Source organism: Dipteris shenzhenensis, chromosome 32 (genome assembly GCF_047967505.1).
Source record: "Dipteris shenzhenensis isolate YYH24624 ecotype China chromosome 32, Dip_SZ_1.0, whole genome shotgun sequence".
NCBI lineage: Eukaryota > Viridiplantae > Streptophyta > Polypodiopsida > Gleicheniales > Dipteridaceae > Dipteris > Dipteris shenzhenensis.
Genome location: NC_141627.1, coordinates 29,244,408 through 29,263,744, shown reverse-complemented (window position 1 = coordinate 29,263,744; position 19,337 = coordinate 29,244,408). Strand labels below are relative to the sequence as shown.

The 19,337-nt window shown below is 42.0% G+C and overlaps 2 protein-coding genes and 1 long non-coding RNA gene across 4 annotated transcripts in view; 1 reads left to right on the top strand and 2 right to left on the bottom strand.

Moving 5' to 3' along the window:
* Nucleotides 1-19,337, bottom strand: part of LOC147880576 (uncharacterized) — a 135,613-nt gene that overhangs the window by 49,934 nt on the left and 66,342 nt on the right. The gene's annotated exons all lie outside the window — the stretch shown is intronic.
* Nucleotides 4,762-7,326, bottom strand: LOC147880579 (uncharacterized). Of its 2 annotated transcripts, XM_087370915.1 has the most exons (3): nt 6,128-7,326; nt 5,701-5,927; nt 5,160-5,320 (listed from the first exon to the last, which is right to left on the bottom strand). In XM_087370915.1, the coding sequence occupies exons 1-3, from the start codon at nt 7,060-7,062 to the stop codon at nt 5,298-5,300; spliced, it is 1,185 nt and encodes a 394-aa protein (XP_087227041.1). In that variant the 5' UTR covers nt 7,063-7,326; the 3' UTR covers nt 5,160-5,297. The 2 variants fall into 2 exon arrangements, with proteins under 2 accessions (XP_087227040.1, XP_087227041.1); XM_087370914.1 differs by having other exon boundaries at nt 4,762-5,320; nt 5,701-7,322.
* Nucleotides 16,063-18,343, top strand: LOC147880578 (uncharacterized). Its single transcript, XM_087371086.1, has one exon. It carries the CDS (start codon nt 16,303-16,305, stop codon nt 18,007-18,009), a length of 1,707 nt encoding a protein of 568 aa, XP_087227212.1. The 5' UTR covers nt 16,063-16,302; the 3' UTR covers nt 18,010-18,343.

Here is a 19,337-nt window from a genome sequence, read left to right as displayed (position 1 = left end):
ATTGAGGGTCTTGCTCTTGAGCTAGACGTAAGTCATCTTTGGAGGGTAAGGGATGGCTCTCTACCTGGGATTGGGAGGCAAGCACAAAAGGCAACCTATGCACCTTGGATTGTTGTGCATGAGAGAGTATCCACAACTTGAATGTATTTACTTGGGCGATATGAAATGTAAAACTTGTAATTTTCAAGAAAAAGGACCCATCAAGCCAAACGCCCTTGAAGATGTTTTTTTTCATGAGGCCAGTGAGAGTGGCATGGTCGGTTTGCATTGTGAAGCGAGCTTCGTGGAGATAAGCATGCAGCTTTGAAATTGCCCACACAATAGCTAGGCATTCAAGGTCTGTGGCGAAGTATCCTAACTTAGGTTCTGATAGGAAATGATTGAGGTATATGATCAGTCACCAATGGCCATCCGCATCTTGTTGTAGAAGAACTGCTTCTAGCTTGTGCTTGGATGCATCAGTGCGAATGAGAAAGTGCTTACTGAGGTCGAAGTGATGTAGTAAGGCGTCTTCCTTGAGAATATCCCAAATCCTTTGGAAAGCTTGCTGGCATTTGTCGTCCCACTGAAACTTGGTTTTCTTGCACAAGAGTTTGCGCAGAGGGTGGGCTATCATAGATAGCTTTGGCATGAAACACAAGCTGAAACTGGACATGCCCAAGAAATGTTGGACTTCCTTGGAATTGGTGGGAGCTGAAAATTCTTGTAGTGTTTTGACTTTCTTGGGATTAGGCCTGACGCCATCAGCCGCAATGATGAATCCAAGTTCTTGAGGCATGTTTGGGCCCATTGGCACTTGTTTGGGTTGAATCAAAGATTAAATTGTGGAAGGAGATGAAGTACCTGCTTCAGGACGTTCATGTGTTCTTCCCACGTTGCACTGCAGACGAGAACATCATCTAGGTACACTAGTACTTTGAGTGCAAGGGAGAAAGGCTGAGAAGGATAAAAGATGAAACAGTGAATGAAATGGAATAGTGGAGGATTAAGTTTGTAGTCCGAGTGCAAGGGAGAAAGAAGTGGTCAAGAGGGATAGAAGACAAAACAGTGAAGGGAATGGAATAGTGGAGGCTTAAGTTTGTAGCCTTATTACAAGGGAGAAAGAAACAATCGAGATGGATATAAGACAAAACAGTGAAGGGAATGGAACACTGGACAGCACACTCATCTCTTTCCCTCCAAGCTTCGATGGCTCGAACTTTGATTAATATAAGGTTCGTGGCATTTGGAATTTGGCTACTTTGCTCTTATCCGTCCTCCCTGCTCTGCTACTTTGTTCCACGCATTGTTCTCCAACTCTCTTCTGTCCCTACTCTACTTTGCTCCATGCTCCCTCCTCCAACTTGCATTCGCTCATCTGCTCCCGTGCTCACTTGCCCACTGCTCACCCACTCTTTTTACCATGCCTATTACTACTATCACCTCTCGATGCAATGTGATTCCAATCTTGTCTGCCTTCTCATATAAGGTCATTATGTTGCACTCGTTAGGACTTGACATGATCGCTCTTATGGAATCTTTGTTTTCTCGATCGATTTCCCTCGCATCTGTATGTCACCACCTTGATTGGCATGCACACCTCTAGCTTCTATATGGCTGTGCTCTATGGATTCCTTGGAGACGTTGACAAAGGGCTAAGGATTTTCATAGAAGAGTTCTCTTGTCTTGTTGGGAGGGGCTTATTCTGAGTCTTGAATTTGTGCAATGTGCATGGTCTTCGATCTCTCCATCGTCTCCTCCATTGGCTCCCCAAAAATTTTGAATGTAGCAAGCTAGACTGGCGGCAATAATGAGTTATACAAGTATCCTCTTGCTATCAGCAATCAACAATACTGAGTTGTATAAATATCCTCTTGCTCAACGAGGCTCATAACCACTCAGCAATGGCTGGATATAATATTTTGGCCTGTAAGGCTCTCAACAATTGTTGAATTTTTATAAATGTAAGCTCTTTTGTTCAATTTTGTCTCCATGAGGCTCTCAGTATAAGCTGTTGTTAATTTCTTTATAAACCACTCATGCTCGCTCTTTTGGAATCTCTTCGTTCCCTTGATCGATTCCCCCCACATCTGCATGTCACCACCTTGAATGGCATGCCCACCTCTGGCCTCTATGTGGCTGTGCTCTATGGATTTTCTGGAGATGCTGACAAGGGGCTAAGGATTTTCATAGCAGAGTTCTCTCGTCTTGTTGGAGGGGCGTATTTTGAGTCTTGCATTTGTGCAATGTGCACAGTCTTCAGCCTCTCCATCATCTCCTCCATCGGCTACCCAAAACAATCGACTGTAGTAAGTTGGGTTGGCCTCTGTGAGTATCAGCAATTGAAAATACCAAGTTATACACATATCCTCTTGCAATCAACGATTGACAATATTGTGTTGTACAAATATCCTCTTGCTCAATGAGGCTTATAACCGCTTAGAAATGGTTGAATGTAATCTTTTAGCCTCTAAGGCATTTAGTGATCTTTTGGCTTGCTGAATGTAATCTTTTGGCCTCTAAGGCTCTTAGCAATTGCTACGTTTGTATAAATTATGTAATCTCTTTTGTTCAATTTTTATTTCATGAGGCTCACAATATAAACTATTGTTAATTTTTATATAAACCACTCATTAATGGCTAAGTGGTTATCCTCGCTCGATGTAATTTTTTGGCCTCTAGACTCTCAACAATTGTTGAGTTTTTATAAATGTAAGATCTTTTGTTCAATTTTTGCAACATGAGGCTCTCAGTATAAATTATTGTTAAATTTTATATAAACTATTATTGCATATAGATGTAATTTCTTTTGCTCAAATTTTACTTGATGAATTGTAGTTGATTATCCTGATGGCACCATCGAGTCTCCAGTCAACCAGTCACCATGGTGGCTTGGAATCCTTTTGCCCTCATTTAGGAATTATTGCAAAACAAGGACTAAAATACTTATATGAATGGCACCATCGGGCCTTCACTCAACTCGATGGCTTGGAATACTTTTTTCCTTATTTAGGATTTATTGTAACAAGGACTAAAATACCAGTAAAGTAGGACTACATTTTCCTTGGTTTAGGACTAAAATAGTGCTAAAATAGCTCCAAAACCACCGTGGTGATTGCATGGAGAACATCTAGAGAAATACAAGTAACCTTTAAAAAAATGCAATTGATGATATGGCCCTTTAGGGATCCCCTCTGGGGGTAAGAGCTATATTGACATGCATTATACAATATCCAAGATGCCATTGGATAAATATAGCATGTTGATATGGCCCTTATCCCTAAAGGGGACCCCTCAAGGGTCATATCGACAATTGTATTTTCTTTGGTTGCACAAGGAAACTTCCAAGAACCAATGTAGTGGTTGTCATAGATCTCCTTCTGTTTGCGAACGTGGTGGTCATCATAGATCTCCTTTTGTAATAAGTAAAAATAGGTAACTTCATAACTCCAAGAACCAGCATAGTGAGTGGTAGCTCCAAGTCAACCTTGAACTTTTATGATCTACATCCGCATACTACCCAATGACAAGTGGTAAAGTTGTGCCAAGACGTTGTGTGATGACAAGTGGTCACACCAAAGACTGCACTGCGCGAAGCAGGGCAAAGTTGCATGATGTAGTTAGGCTAGAGACTACGCTATGCGAAGTAGGGCAAAGCTACCATGTGTTGAGATCTGCAGTGTTCAAAATGATAAATTGCATCTCATTATTATGCTAGTGCGGCATCATGATGCCACAAAAATTTTCAACGAGAGCTCACTTCCGTCCCAAATTCAAAATCTCACCCAAGAGCATGTCATGTCGCGTCCTAAAATGGCCCAGAAATAGCGATTGGCTACACCTAAGCAAACATTGACCCTAGGAAGAGAGAGAGAGAGAGAGAGAGAGAGAGAGAGAGAGAGAGAGAGAGAGAGAGAGAGAGATTGGGTTGTAACTGCTCATTCAAAACTTGAAAAGAGAGGGATAGACAATCCACGTTGATTGTAACTATCCATTTAAAACTTGAAAAGAGAGGGAAAACATCTACATTGATGGTAACTATCCATTCAAAATTTGACTCCTTTTGGGACAAAGGCAACATGTGCTAAGCAACAGTACTTGTTAGAATTGTCCATGAATATGCTATTTTGAGCACCATCCACCATTTCAACTTCAATAGAGTTAAGTTTAGTCTAGGAATTAAGTCAGAAGTTGGCACTTGACATAACACTATCAAAACATATCAGAATGAGGCCAAACCACTCACAATGGGTCCGAAGGTCAAGTTCAATCATCCAACAGTCAAAGTAACCTAGATTATGTCATTTAGATGTACATATGTAGAGATAGAAAAGTGTCGAAAATTGCACTTGATCAACTCGTAATAAACACTTAAACCTTGGAGCAATTCTTACAATGGAACTGCATTGCCACAAAATCCACACATGCATTCATAGTTGGCCCCAAATGCACTCTAAACCACATTTTACACTACATCACGTTAATATGAGTAATCACAACAAAATGCCAAGTAACTATATCATGCATGCATTTTCCATGTGCGACTTTAAAGTTTAAACCATCATTTGAGTAATGTTAGGATCTAAACTACACCATGATACCTATGGAACTACTACGACTAAGACCTGTGGACTTTAGTTGAAGGTGTTGAAGTGTTCATAAATCAAGATTCTTTTAGGCATCCGAAGAACCAGAAGAGAAAATCTTGTTCTCTTCTCCATAAATATTTTTTCCTACAGTGGACGTAAGACTATGGATGTCACCACATTGTGTATTGGAAAATATGAAGTAATTCTACTTTGGATGGCTTGGCCTAGTTCGAGAAGGAAAAATAAACGATGCTATTACTTATGCTTACTTCTTGAAGGATTGAAACAAAACAAATATGTGGGATGTATTACATCACTCAGATATATGGAGTTTGGGAGAATGGTAAGGATGAAAAACAAGCAAGTGAAAATGACATCATAGTAGCAAGAATGATATCTCCACTTGTTAGCGCTCATGCATGGCATCACAATATGTGAGTAGGATCTTTGACCTATTTCCACTTTCCACCCATGGTAGTGATGGCTACTATTTGGAGAAAAGTAGTGGAATACCACCATTGGAAAATAGTATAGCCTAGGATGGCTCTGGGATTGTTTCTAATAAGAAGACAGCAAACAAACCAATGCAAGGTGATGACCATCTCTTGAGCAACCACCAACACCCTCCAAGAGATGATCGCCTGCCCTTGGGCTCCATACACACTACTCATCACCACGTAGCTCAATTGAAGTAAGGTTGTCCCCCATACACGCAACCTCGCTGCCCTGTTACATTCTGCCTCCATCAATGCCTGGCAGTGTTTGGTGAAAACAAAATCTTAGTCAGCCGAATTTCTTGCAATGAGAGTGGCAAATTGAAATTCCTAGTGGAAATTGACAAGCAATATAACTATTGAAAAGGCTAAAATTTTAACCCATGCAACAAGTTGGCTGGATGCTAAGCTCAGGCAGCGTTCACAAAAAACGAAAAAAAACATGTAAAATATATACAATGAAACTATTTTCACATGTAAAAATTATTTGCTTTGTTTTATAGGATCTGCAAGATTTTAGGCGATTTCTCTATATTGAAGCTTTAAAATCTCCAAAAATTCTCAAGCAAAACCTTCAAAAACATGGAAACCGAAGTTGGTTGAAGGTGGAGACGCTCTCTTTTCCTGAACAATTTTACCTGATACGCAATCGTGCAGCCTGTGATTGCCTGAAGCGCAGCTATGGTGGCACTGTACCAAACCGCCCACATCGCTGGCGGAGTCGTATACGCACTCGAATACAGCAGTTTCTTGCTTCCACTCAGAATGAAGTAGCTCCATAGCACTAACCCTGCCGCTGGCCCTGTTGCTCGAATTATTAAGATGATCGCAAGTCTCCACAATGTGTACCGGCCTGCTGGAAATCCTGCTGCAAAAACTCTTGTATCGGACCCTATGTACATTCTGGGAAAGAGTAGTTCTAGTGTGGAACCAGTGCTGCTAGAATCGCCTACATACGATCTCATCACACGCCTCGCAGCTAGCCCTGCACTGAAGGCGTCCAAGTGCAAGGTAACAATCAACGCAAGATGGATGAAGACCTCGACACAGCACATGATTCCATACCTAAACGGATTCTTATCGGAAGCCACATCCTCAAACTCGGCACTGCTACATCTGTCTGGGTCATCGAGCACGTCAAACAGTCGCGTCTGGGCTTTTCGCTCTTGCTCGTCGCTAGAAATGGCAGATCGGCGGAGGAAAGCTAGTGTGGCAAGGAAAACATCGGCATCGGCTAGAATGATGTTTCCTGGCGCATTCTGGCAAGCAAGATGCGTCAAACAATCGGATATGGCTTCCCAGTAGTTGCCTTTCCTTTCTGTGGGCGAAAGAACGCCGTGGCACTTTGAAAGCACGCAATCACGGCAATAAACCACAGCGTGTGTGTCGTCATGAGGCTTGCACCTCTGTGAATCCTTCTCGCACAGTGAATGTCGATCCAGAAAGCTGGAAGGTATAAGTAAGCACCCACATGCATGCGGCTCAGCTGCAGGGTTGCCGCCGCATTCCAGGAGTTGTTCACTATACCATTTGCAGGACACCATCTCTATCGTAGCTTCTGTTCTGTTAACCAGCCACCATGCTAATGCTCTATCCATAAAATGGCACTCGCCGACCGTAAACAAAGCAAACGTAACATACAAGTGATCAACATCGGCAATGAAAGCCCAAATGGATTCCAAAGGGGAAAGTGCCAGGGTGTGACAATGGACGTATGTAGCCTCCCTGAGTGCGCACTCGAAGTCCAATCTGCCTCTCACTGCAGCGTTGATCCAAGCACCCAGAGCACCGAGAGTGGCTAATCCAGAGTCGAGGAAATTGGAGGTGTCTGCCAAGACTCCCCCAAATTCCTGTGCAGTAGCTACAGTACTGAGAGTCAGAAGCAGTAACAGAAGCGAATTGAAGCTGCAGCCCCCTGAGATGCTAGAGAAGAGGACCTCGATGCCAAGAAGAAAGCCATAAAACAGTGCGAGCGACACAGCGTGACTAGTTTTCCCCATGAGTTAAGACCCACTCATCTTGTGGGGGTGCATGTAGGAAACTGAACTGAAGAACACAAACTTTTGCTTTCGAGCTTCTGCATCCCCCCTGGTGGAGTGCCAGCCAGTATGTCCATAGACAAGCTGTTTCCTGAGGATGGACCGTGGATGTGCGCGCAGGTCTATCCTGAGGCTTGTTGCAAATTCCCTGTTTTCAATGGTATATAACAAGGTGTGATAGGAGACGCTCTCTCTGAGTGAAAGTGAAATGCCGAGAGAGAGAGCATAAAATTGGAGGTCCAAGGGTGAAAAGGAAGAAGGAGATTAACAGTGTCCAAAGAGGATTAAATGCTAATGGCTCAAAAGTGATAAAGGGGACTCCAAATCATCAACACTCACTAACCATAAATTAACACCTAAGAGAGCATTAATAATAAGAATGATTTTAATTTTCCCATCTCAAAACCACAACCTTCACTAAGGAAAAACCTGAGAGAGAGAGATCCACGAAAACAGAACTATGTCCAAATCGACGCAACCGTTTGATCCCCGCAATAATTCCTCACCGTTGATCACGGAATCCCCTATGTCATCACATGGTCCGGAGGGCAAGCGCCGATTCATCCTTGTGAGCAGTGCAGGCAGAATTTAGAGCTTACGTAAATGACACAAAGTGGCATTTTTTCCAAGGAGCAACCCATCTATGTGATGATCAATTGGCCCACGGAAGACAGAAGAAAGTCTCTCCACTAGGGCATTTCTGCTTGCAAGCAATCTTTGAAATGCTTGCCTGCTTGCAACCAATCTTCTTTGCCAGTTGTGGATCTTTTTGCAGACATGGACAATGAGCAGATCTTGTTATGGGTTTTTATTTAGAGTGGAGCAATGAGCAGAGTGGTAGGAACCAATGCTCCAAAGTGCCTACTAATGCTCTACAATGTTGCTTGAGCATTGACGAGCGACGAGTGGGAACATGCTTTTAGAATGTTGCACAAGGGAATACTGTGCATTCCAGGCCCACATGGAAACCGGCCAGGTAGTGACCTAGCCACAAGTGGACCCATTTCTAGCCACACCTCCATAACACCCCATAAGTGTGGAAAGAGGTCAAGATTATAAGTTAGCATTGTTAAGGATGCTACACAATCATTCCACAGCCACAATGGTACGACTTATAATGGGGGACATAATAATTGTACATCCTAGAGAATAAAGGTGTAGCTTATCGTGCCATCCAAGTTTCAACTTTCATGCTCTTTGCAAAATAATTTGCATAAAAGTTCCAAGAATGTAATACATGTGCCTCCCATGTGATAAGGAATAGCTAACTAGGTGTAGGGACCATTCCCTCATGCATGAGATAAAATATATTTTTCGCTATAGAGCCCCACCATCATGTGGCTAGCATGTGGGTGTCACATGGAAGTGAGCTTCAAACAGTACTTCCTTGCACAATTGATACACTAGTATTAGCCTAGTGACTGTCAATCCTCATGCCAATTGTGACAACCACGTGTTATACAAAAAGTGACCGTCTACGTGTGTTCCCTGATGGATCAATCCACTATAGCTTCAATTTGAGAGCAATTTGATATATCAATCTATACATTTAATAAGAATGGTCTTATCTACAAATTTGATGTGATAAACATTTACATTCTTGGATTTTTTAAACTTGAATTTCATGAAGACTAGGCATGGGATCTACAAATGGATCATGATATTAAAAACAAGAACACACAATGGATGTATACATATTGTCATACTTGCATCTTGTCCTCTTTAGTATTGCATGTTGTCATACTTGTTGTGTTTTCTTTTACGTTTGCTACAATATAGAGATCGATTATATAAATACAAAAAGATATGATGAATGTACCTGATTATGAGTGTATGCAAAAATGGATTCAACCAATTCCACTGATTAAGATGTGACAATGAATACTATGAGTTGTTTGGGTGGGATAATTTCTATATGTACCATCTCTTGGGCTATTTGTGTAGACTTAACATGGAAGATTAATCTACAATTCATCATATTGTCTAGGTTCTTTCCAACAAGATGATTCAAACATGATCAAAGTTACACAAGTAGTTCCACACACTGGGTTACAAAGTGCATAGACTAGCTCTTTGCTTATGATCTAAGGTGTTGCAAGTCAAACAAAAAAGAATCAGATAGCACAGTTTGAAAGAATCTTAGATAGAACCCTGGATTTGCCAAAGGATCATTGTGACAAGTTTGACAAACAAAGGTTATTTAGTATCAACAACTTTGGGGAAATATCTAGTTTTGAATCTTCTAAGGCATTGGTAAAGATTTGTGTGTGACATGTATAACTACACTAGAGCTACCTTTATTAATCTTGACACAAGTACAAAGTTTTTAGTTCTTTTTTTCAATCTATTAAGCACTCCAATTAAAAACATGATGTGGCATGAACTGTATTTTATTCTTTTCTTTTTTGGAAACATGCCAAATGTATTACTAGGTGGTAAAGCCTAGGTAAGAAAGAAAATGCAAAAATTGTAAAAATTGTTCAACACAATGGGATCCATGCCCTTGGCTAGCACTACATGCAGCATATCGAATATCTTACACAAGGGGTAAAAGCATCCTAACATTAAGGAGCACGTGGCTAACCAAGGAGTCTCTAGAGCGGACAATCGAGCTCAAATCTTGTAGGTTTCCCAAGGATGGCGGTTTCTTGATGACCTACTGACACTTGATTTTTAATCTCCATCTTGTTTATGAAATCCCACACCTACGTGATCACTACCACCTGCAGAAAAGGCCAGCAAGCTGCTAAGAAGCATTAGTTTTTCCACTACACCCCTAAAAAGAAGCAAACCCTCAGACCTGATTTGCCCACAATAGCTTGTAACCTCACTAGACTTCTCTCGAAACCATACAATTCCACAAGAGGTGCCAAATGAGCTCGAACAACTTCCCACAAAGTTGGTAGATATGATTTATTGGTAGCTTCTTTGCAAGCTTCCCTTGCATAGGTAACCATTGGCTCATGACCTTCCAAAGTAGGAAGCTAGCTCTCCCTATTGAGGCACACACCTTCCAGATCTAAATAACTTGGTTTTTCATCAAGATGGACCCCTCCTTATGTCCATTTGCGATTCAATTTTGGGACCATGGTGTGCTTCATAATTTGCGGGCATTATGTACCAAAATTGATAGGATTTTAAGTGTTTTGAAAAATTCACTAGGCAAAATATGACCTTTTTTTGAAAAAGTTATAATTTTAATGAATTTTTGAGGGAATCTTAAAACGGGCACCAATGTTACATACTGGAATTAGATGTTACACTATTCAGCATGGTAGCAGTCAATGTGGAGTAGCTCTTTGACTTGTTGGACAATTTACAGGATGAGATGCAATGGGAATGGGATGCCCAGATTGTGCACTGGCAACACACCTTAGCTCTAGTGACATGCCAAAGCCGAGTTTGATGACCTCCCAACCCAGATGCGAATGGTGGAGCAGGCAGACTCTCTTGTATGGGTGTGGAAGTAGGTGTGGAAGGGAATGTGGAGAGCCACACCTTGAACTACACAATGATTGGATCGTAAAACAAAGTACTACCGATGGAGGTGGGCGCATGGCGGAGAAAGGCAAAGTGATGATGGAGGTGGCCGGCACATTGTGGGAGGACATGTACAATGCACTTGCAGAAGCTGAATCACGTACTCTCAAAGGGTGGATATCTGACGTCAACCGACTCAAGGAGAAGATGCGGAGGCTGTGTTTCAAGCTAGAGTGCACCGCTCATTCCTTAGCAGCTGCCACGGGAACAATGAACCGGGTGGATCCATCTCAAAGGAATCAGATGTAGTGGCTGGTGGACTTAAAAGAGACATGCAGGTAGGAGTGACATTAGTGGAGGTAAGATCAAACAATAGGTGGATGCGGAGCGGATGAGGTTGGACCAAGCAATACCGATGGTGGTTCTTCGAGCCAAAGGCAATGACGTCACTGAAGAAGTGATGAGCCCACAGGTCACACCTACAAGTGAATACAGTACAACCACTAGTTTGTGACAGAGAGAGTGCTGATCTTAAGAAAATCAACAAATCTTTATTTGGTTACTGTTAGCTGTGTTTGATGGATATTTTCTACTTGCATAGGTTCTCTGCCTTGGAATAGCTCGAAAATGATTGTAATGCACTTTTCATTGTACTAATCTAACTTCTCATCAGACCAAAGTCATCAGTGTGGATCCACACAGTCCATTATGAGTGCCTTGTGTTAAGGCATAAACAGTGCAGAGGGTTATTGTGGCAGATTCCTAGAGATGCAAGTACCCGCAACCTTTCAACCAATGGTTACAACAACCGCACGCTGTATATCCATGAGACCAGTGTCTCTGATTATTCTATACATCTATTCACGTATTCGAATTTTGTAGAGATGTGTTTCTTTCCACATTCTTTTGTCTCTATGTATTTTCGCATGTGTGTGAGTATGTGTTTCGTGTATCCCATAGCACCTTCCATTTAGGGTGTCACAGGGCCACCCTATCAATCGTCTCTTATTGTTGCTTTATTTTGATTAGCAGAAAGAAGGCTTTCAAGGGGTAGTTGACCACTACAAGCCATGTTTGTCTACTCTTTAGTCTACCCTAGTTAGCTTCCTTTATCTCCAATTCTTGCATTTCCACCTCACCTTCAACTAAAAGGGTAGTTAGGAAGGTTTGTTAGATACCACAAACTACAGGGACCTTCTAGCATTTAACAAGGCCTCCTACATACCTTTTGATCAGATCTTGTGGTTATCATATGCCTTCTTAACTTTGGCCATGCCATTATGAATCTCAGTGTCCATTTTTGACAAGGGTTACTAAAGTTGGCTCCCCCCTTGTGCCAAGTCTCCATAATAGATGAACATAATACACTAGAAAGTAGAAGCCTTTTGTTAAACTTGAGCAAGATATCTACCAATCTCATGCTTCTGAGTAGAATGATGAAGTGCCAAACCACGAGCATGTTATCGAAAAAACTAAAGATAGCTAGCCATCCCCCCCACATTCCCTTATCCACTAGTCTCCCTCCAAAAAGTAAAAATCGTATAATGCTCCCTCCTCAAAATGCTTCACCCTTCTTGCAAAGCAAACACATCCATGCCTTTTGGGTCGAGCTCAATGGAATCAATGAACCCATGATCCAAGCACAAGTCATCCCATTGGTCCTGCTCTAAGCTAGATCAAGGAATCCTTGGGTGGGCACAAATTACAAATAGGCCAAAGGGCACGTTATTGGGTTTGATGATGTGTATTATGAAATGCAATGATAATTGGCATGCTTATGAGCCATATAGCAAGCAAGTGCATCGAAAAAGAAACAATTCAAAATTGTAAATAGTGTTAAAAGATCTTTGCACATGGACAAATTGCACATTTTCAACTTCTTTCATTTTTGGGTGAATCTAATAACAATACTTGGAACAACTACCAATGTTTTAAGACCACCAAGCAGTAGTTTCACTAGTTTGGATTCTAAATTTTCAATCCATTTTGGTTTTCAATAAATTAAAAAAAAGTTATGGAGTGTGCCCTCAAATGGGTGTCCATCACTTTAGCTCAACATTAGAGGCCCGTTAATCCATGCCTAATGTTCTCATTTAGGTGTATCCTTAGGTTGAGGAGAAGCACACGTAGTGTACATTGGAATGATTACTTGGTTGCATGTATGTATAGAATAAAATTTTGATGTTTTTGAATAAATTGCTATATCCTATAGTCTTTAGGATGCATGCTTCACATGCAACATAGCACTTGTAATGCTTTAACAGTCTCGTTCCAAATCCTTTTCTATAATTTTTTGGTCGCATGTTCAAGTTTGGAATATGTACTACAACTTGAAGACAAATTTTTCCGAATTCCGTTAAGCAATGAGCCTCACAAAAAATGGCTACACCCAAGCAAACAATGAACCCCCCCCCCCCCCCCCCCGACCAATTCTTCAAGATTTGTTGTCAATGTAACTAGTGGGAAGTGTACCATTGTAGAGCACATGTCGGCAAACTTCATCCATAGATCTATTTGTGCCTTGCCATCTTGACTTCTTGGTTCAATCCTTTCTGAGGAACCACTAGCAATTTGGGTATAATATTGGCTGGCGACATTCGATAGTCTACCTGCTGCCCCTTTCTCCTTTTTGTTTTTTCTATGAATGGCAGTGTGGGATTCTTTCCATTCTATGAGCCACCTATCCGGCTTCGTCCTTGCTTCGTCTGTCAAGGGCTCTGACTTCTTTACCAATTCCCATCGCACAACTATATCACCCAAGACTCTAGGTAGGAAGTTCAGTACATCCTCTTTCTCCTCTATCTGCTCCACCTCTCTGCGCTTTCGTCCAGTTGCATTCAAATTGAACAAATATGTGCTCTTGCATTTCATCTAGCTTAGACTTGGTATGAGGAATCTCTCTTATTTACTCAAATGCCCACCTTGCAGGACAAGTTGTTGCAACTTGATTCTCCAAGTGTCTCTTTCTCTCTTTGAAGGGGTAGTTGCAAAGCAGAGGTATAGATCTAATTCACACAACAATCATTATGTATGCACTCGATTGGTTTTGCTACCATGATGACATGTAGATATGCAAACCAACGCAGGATCAATTAAGTAATTCATACGACAATCAAATGCATTATGTTAACACTCGACAATCATTACAAAAACAAAAGCTAAAGAAATTATATAATCAACATAGCAATCATTGCTATGGTACGATAAAAGCGAAAATCAAATTGTATGTACAAACACATATAACACATGCAACACAATTTCTTTAGAAACAAAATTGAAATCCACGCACACATGCTAACATAAATTCCTAAAGGAGAATTATAGCATGGACCCCACAAGCAATAGCGCAGCTCATATAAGTGATTGAGGTGCATGCAAAATGTAGGTAAGCCGTAATTGGTCCAAGAAACCCTACCAAAGGAGGATAGCCTATAAAAGATGAAACAAGAAAACATCTAACAACAATCACAATTCAATGAACCAAGATGATCCAGATCAGCGATTGTGTGATCACACATCTAGTTGGGAAGGTCATTGTCGAGATGAATCTAGTTGGTCGAAGTGAGCTATCATCTGGACAATTACCAGCTTTATTGACATCTATCAATATATATGTGATAGTAGACCAAAGCGAGATGAATCTAGCCAAGCAAAGCGAGCCATCACCCAGCTTTGATCATGATACTACACACACACACACACACACACACACACACACACAAGCAAGCAAACATAGACATAATGCATATTCCTCTCTCACTTGCTCTCTCTCTCTCTCTCTCTCTCTCTCTCTCTCTCTCTCTCAGCTGGGGTGAGGTGAATCCGGCTAGCCGAAGCGAGCCATCACCCAGCCCTGACTGGAAAAAAAAACAAGGCCAGAAGCTCACCAAAAGGGAAGTGCGGGAAACTGTGGGAAACTACAGGAGAAATTGACAAAAATTATGGCCAAACTATGCTTTTATAGACCCCGACTGAGTATACCGGTCGGTGTGATGCTACACCGACCGATGTATTCTAGCTATGCATGTGCACCACATGGTATGATGTGACATACCAGTTGGTGTAATGCTACACAGGTCGGTATGAGGATATTCCACCGGACGGTAAGAGTTTTCACGGTGCAGTGTTGCACCACATCGTGTGATATTTCTAAACATTACTGCGCGGTGTGGTGTTATACTGCGTTGTATTTTCCTGATCAACCAATACGCCTTGATCGGTTTTCAAAAATTCATTTTTTGCATTTTGAACATTTCCAAACGTTTAAAAATGAGAAGAACATTCTTTTCCTTTAAAAAATGTCCTAAAAAATCCCAGGAGGATGGTTTTTTTACAACCTGTGGACACAGGCTCACTTGAGCATGGCTGGTTTGTGCACTAACAATGTCCAACTGGAAATTATTTTAAACTCTTTCACGTGCATAAATGCCCTCAATCTTAGATGACAAGTTTCATTGGCACCTGCTATCGTGCAAATGCCTAGCATCTCCTCTGCCTCCCCTCTGTTGGAACTGCATCGATGAGTTGCAAACTTTTGAAGCATTTGATCCACGTCTGACTTGGTTGAAATGAAGGTTTGAGTACTTGCAAGGAGCTCTACCTGGAGAGCTAGGTATCGTTGATTGGTTTGAACATCTGCATTTGTACCAAAACTTCAGCATTGAAGGGACAGGAACATAATGGAGTGCTAGATGGCCAATAATGATTCTCATGGCACACTGGTGCTCAAATTGGCACCCTCAAAATTTGAGGTGCAAATCTTAGCACCAATGGCATGACCAACCTAGCATTAGCCTCCTCATGTGCTCTGGCTCTAACCTCATTTAGGGCCTGTGCACACGATGCTCATAAAGTGGCATCGGTGGCACATTTTCCTATCCACGCAAAATCACATCCAAAGGTGCAATGGCACATAGATACACAAATTAGCACCTTCAAAAATGAAGGTGCCCTTTTGAGCATTGGTGCACAATTTTCATTCGGCTTCGTCCGCAATTCCCTTTGACACCCACCTTGCAAACACCTTGCAAACACTAACAAAGACGTGAAGTAAGTTCTTAACACAGCCCATGTTGTACATTCAATAGCTAAAGCCATTTAATGCGTGTGAAACCCATTCCAGCTTCGTGAGCAGCCTGCTTGCACACTCCTAGGAGCGTGTGCAGTGGCCCTTCCCCACAACCTCACTCATTAGCCATAGCCACTTATGGCTTATATGTTTCTTTCTAATTACAAATTTGGCAGTTCAATCAATCAATCAATCAATCCAACCTTGACAATTGACAAAAGGAGTGCAGAGTACGTCCCTTTGCACACCATGAACAGCACATGGCTCACTGTTGTAGGATTCGCAAAATCTGTAGTCAGCTGCAAGGGCATCGTTCACAGTACGTGATAGCGATCTATCAACCCACGAATCAAAAGTTTGCGTATTAGCGCAATTCAGCTCATCACTCACCTTGATTGAACGAAGGACTACAGCGTAAGTGCAACTGTGCAAGTTTCTTTGCGGGCAGTGAAGATTTGCAAATTCTCGACTTGAAGTCGCGCTAAGGACCATCGTTCAATATGCTACCGATGATTGATGGTATTTGCATCGACTTTTTTATAAGAATTTGCGGGCAGTGAAGATTTGCAAATTCGCGACTTGAAGGCGCTCTAAGCAGCACCGTTAATCACTTCTATGGCTTGACATTGCCCTTGCTAGTTGCTGCCTTTGGTATGTTTCTTTCTGAAGCCAAGATTGCGACGATGAGGCGTTCGTTGTGGTCTGTGCTTCTGTCCTTCCGTCTTCTTCTTGGCTGCATCAAATTGTTCGTCCCTTTCGCTGCTCTACAATTGCTTCTTATCCTTGCTAAGGGGGCGAACGCCCAACAAGAAGGGCAAGATATCGGCGGGATTCTGGCAGATACCTCCAATTTCCTTGATTCTGGATTGGCTACCCTAGGCGCTCTGACAGCATGGGTTAATTCTACCGTCAAAGGAAGATTGGACTTCGAGATTGGACTGCGCGAAGCCACTTACGTCTCTTGTCGCAACATAGCGCTCTCTCCGGTGGAGAACTTCTCGGCCTTCGTGCACGTAGATTGGAACGATTTATGGGTTCCTTTTGCTGTCTTTAGAGTAGGGGAAAGTCATTACATGGACAAAATATTAGCGTGGTGGGTGGTGAACAGAACAGAAGCCACCGTAGAAACTGTGATTTGCACTTGGTACAGTGGGGAGGCCGAGTGTAGCGCGCACAGCAGCCCAGCTTCTTCCCAGCAGCTGCATGCGTGTCGATGCTTGTTGATACCGTCCAGCTTTGTCGATCGGCATTCGCTGTGGCAAAAGGATGCCGAGAGATGTACCCGTTACGATGACACTCAAGCTTTACTGCACTGCGCCGATTGCGTCGCTTCTAGATGCCATGGCTTGCCTACATCACCTGCGGCGACGATGGGAGACTACTGGCAGGCCATAACCGAATGCCTTGATCTTCATAGACGCGATAGTCAGGAGGGAGCTCTCATCCTAGCGGATGCTGATTCCAGTCTTGAGACTCTTCATTTTCTTCGTCGTTGTGCCATATCTGGCGACGAAACGGGGCGACAAGCTAGGACGCCCATCTTAGATTTGTTGGACAGGAGAGATAACTGTGACAGCGTCAGCTTTGGAAAATTAGCTGTCGAGAATAGCTCATGGAGGTATGGAATCCTGTGTGGTGGTGAAGCTTTCATTCAGCTTGCTCTCGTTGTCACTCTCCACTTGGATGCCTTCACAGCAGGACTGGTTGCAAGGCGGATGATGCGATCCTATGTAGGTGATTCGACAGGAACCGGCTCTACATTGGAATTGCTGTTCCCGAAGATACACATCGGAAATGATGGGGTTAGAGTATTTGCAGCAGGCTTTCCAGTAAAACGAACCATGTTGTGGCGATTTACCATAACCTTGTGTATTCGAATTGCCGGAGCATTATTTTCTCTAGTTCTCTGGTGCTATTTGATTCTTTCAAACAACAATAATCTGTTCTACTCGAACGCTTACACGACGGCACCTGCTGTTTGGGTGGTCTGTTATAGTGCTGCGATCGCAGCAATTCAAGCCGCTACAGGCTGTATGCTGGGTTACCGTCTAATTAGAGCAGAGAGGATACATCTACGACGTTCTTTGCTGGCGTTGATGACCATCATCTGCGCAGCCCAAGTGAGTTATTCTGTTACAGGCATAGTGAAGGCAGCAGGGAACAAGACGTCGATCGGATGGAGGTTTCTGATAGTGGCACAGGAGATGGTGATCACCCTCCATTGGTTTGTAAGTTCAATACTGCTGAGAAACAACCCAAGAGGAACTATGGGCAGCAATGGAAAGCTTATAAGCTTCTGGTATTCCTTCACATTCTTGCAGTTAACGGCTTTAACTACCATGGGGGGAAAGTGGAAATGATCCAGGCCTTCAAAGAGAGGGCAGAGAGATTAATAGACCTAGGAGTAAAATGATACAAGGGAGGCATGGTAGAATTTCTCAGACCTCTCACGATTCAGGATTTAGTTTTGTAGTTGTGGGCTGGATGATTGTAGTAAACACGTTTAGTTGTAGGAGTATTACTTTCTCTAGTTGTAGTACTTTGAGTTAGTTGCAAGAAAAAGGAAGCATACTTGGAGTTGTTTCTATAGTGTTCTTATGTTGAGGGATTGGCTCGTACGTTGTTGGGTAGTCTTTTTTTGGCACTCTTGTAAGTTCTAACAACATTCTGTGTGGACGGGTGGAGGAATCAGTCTTTGAGCATGCACAATGTTTGTTTTGCGATTCTAATATAGTCTAATTACTGATGCTTTGGACTTGAATTCTTACTAATGCAAACACACACCATATTAGGCTTCCCCCATCATAATTGATGCCTCCCCCTTGCCTACTTCCATTCTTGCAATGATTTCAATTTTGTGCCCCTTTACTATCATGGAATATAAATCCATGAGCAAGGTGTGATACCCTGCTGTCCTTCCAAATTCATGTTGGGTGTGTTGAGGTCCTGATACATGATGTCCTCATGTTTAGATAGAAATGTTGGCATTTTATCCTATTGTAATGCATGGGTTAACTAAAACCCAGGAGATGTTAGATGAGTTTTGTACTATATGTACCTATAGTTGATGCTAACAAATCCATCACCTGTAAGAAGCATATGTATCACAAACTCAATGCATTAAAAATTAGTCAAAATATTGATATGAATAGTAGACATATGTACTAAGTCTAGTAGGATTCCTTTATCGAAAAGAAGCAATCAATATACCAAATCATCACAAATAGCACTCTTAAAACCAACATTTCATCTAATACCACTTCTCTAGATCCGGTTCACAATTTCAAATTAGGCTCAACAAATCAGAGACACCAAAACGTAAACATAATAGGGAGAGCTCTAATTCATGTTTAATTTCTTGCTATCATACCATCATCAAAAAATATTTTAGCATAGTTCTTCCTTCATATTTCTATACTGTAGTATGATTTACAAAAATCTCAAAATTTTGGACTATAGTGTTGTCTTTCATGTCATGTTCCATCTCAATGTGTCTAGATATTATTGGCCTCAACAATGCATTATGTCTTGTTTTCAATTGTTTAGACATCTATGATTCTAAAGTTTCTGACCTAACGTGGAGATGCCAAAGCCTTGAACAATTGCCTTCATGGATGATTCATGACTTGACATTGAACCAATGTGACCTCCTTGAGCTTGGTCCCAATCGTGAAAGCAAACAATGGCT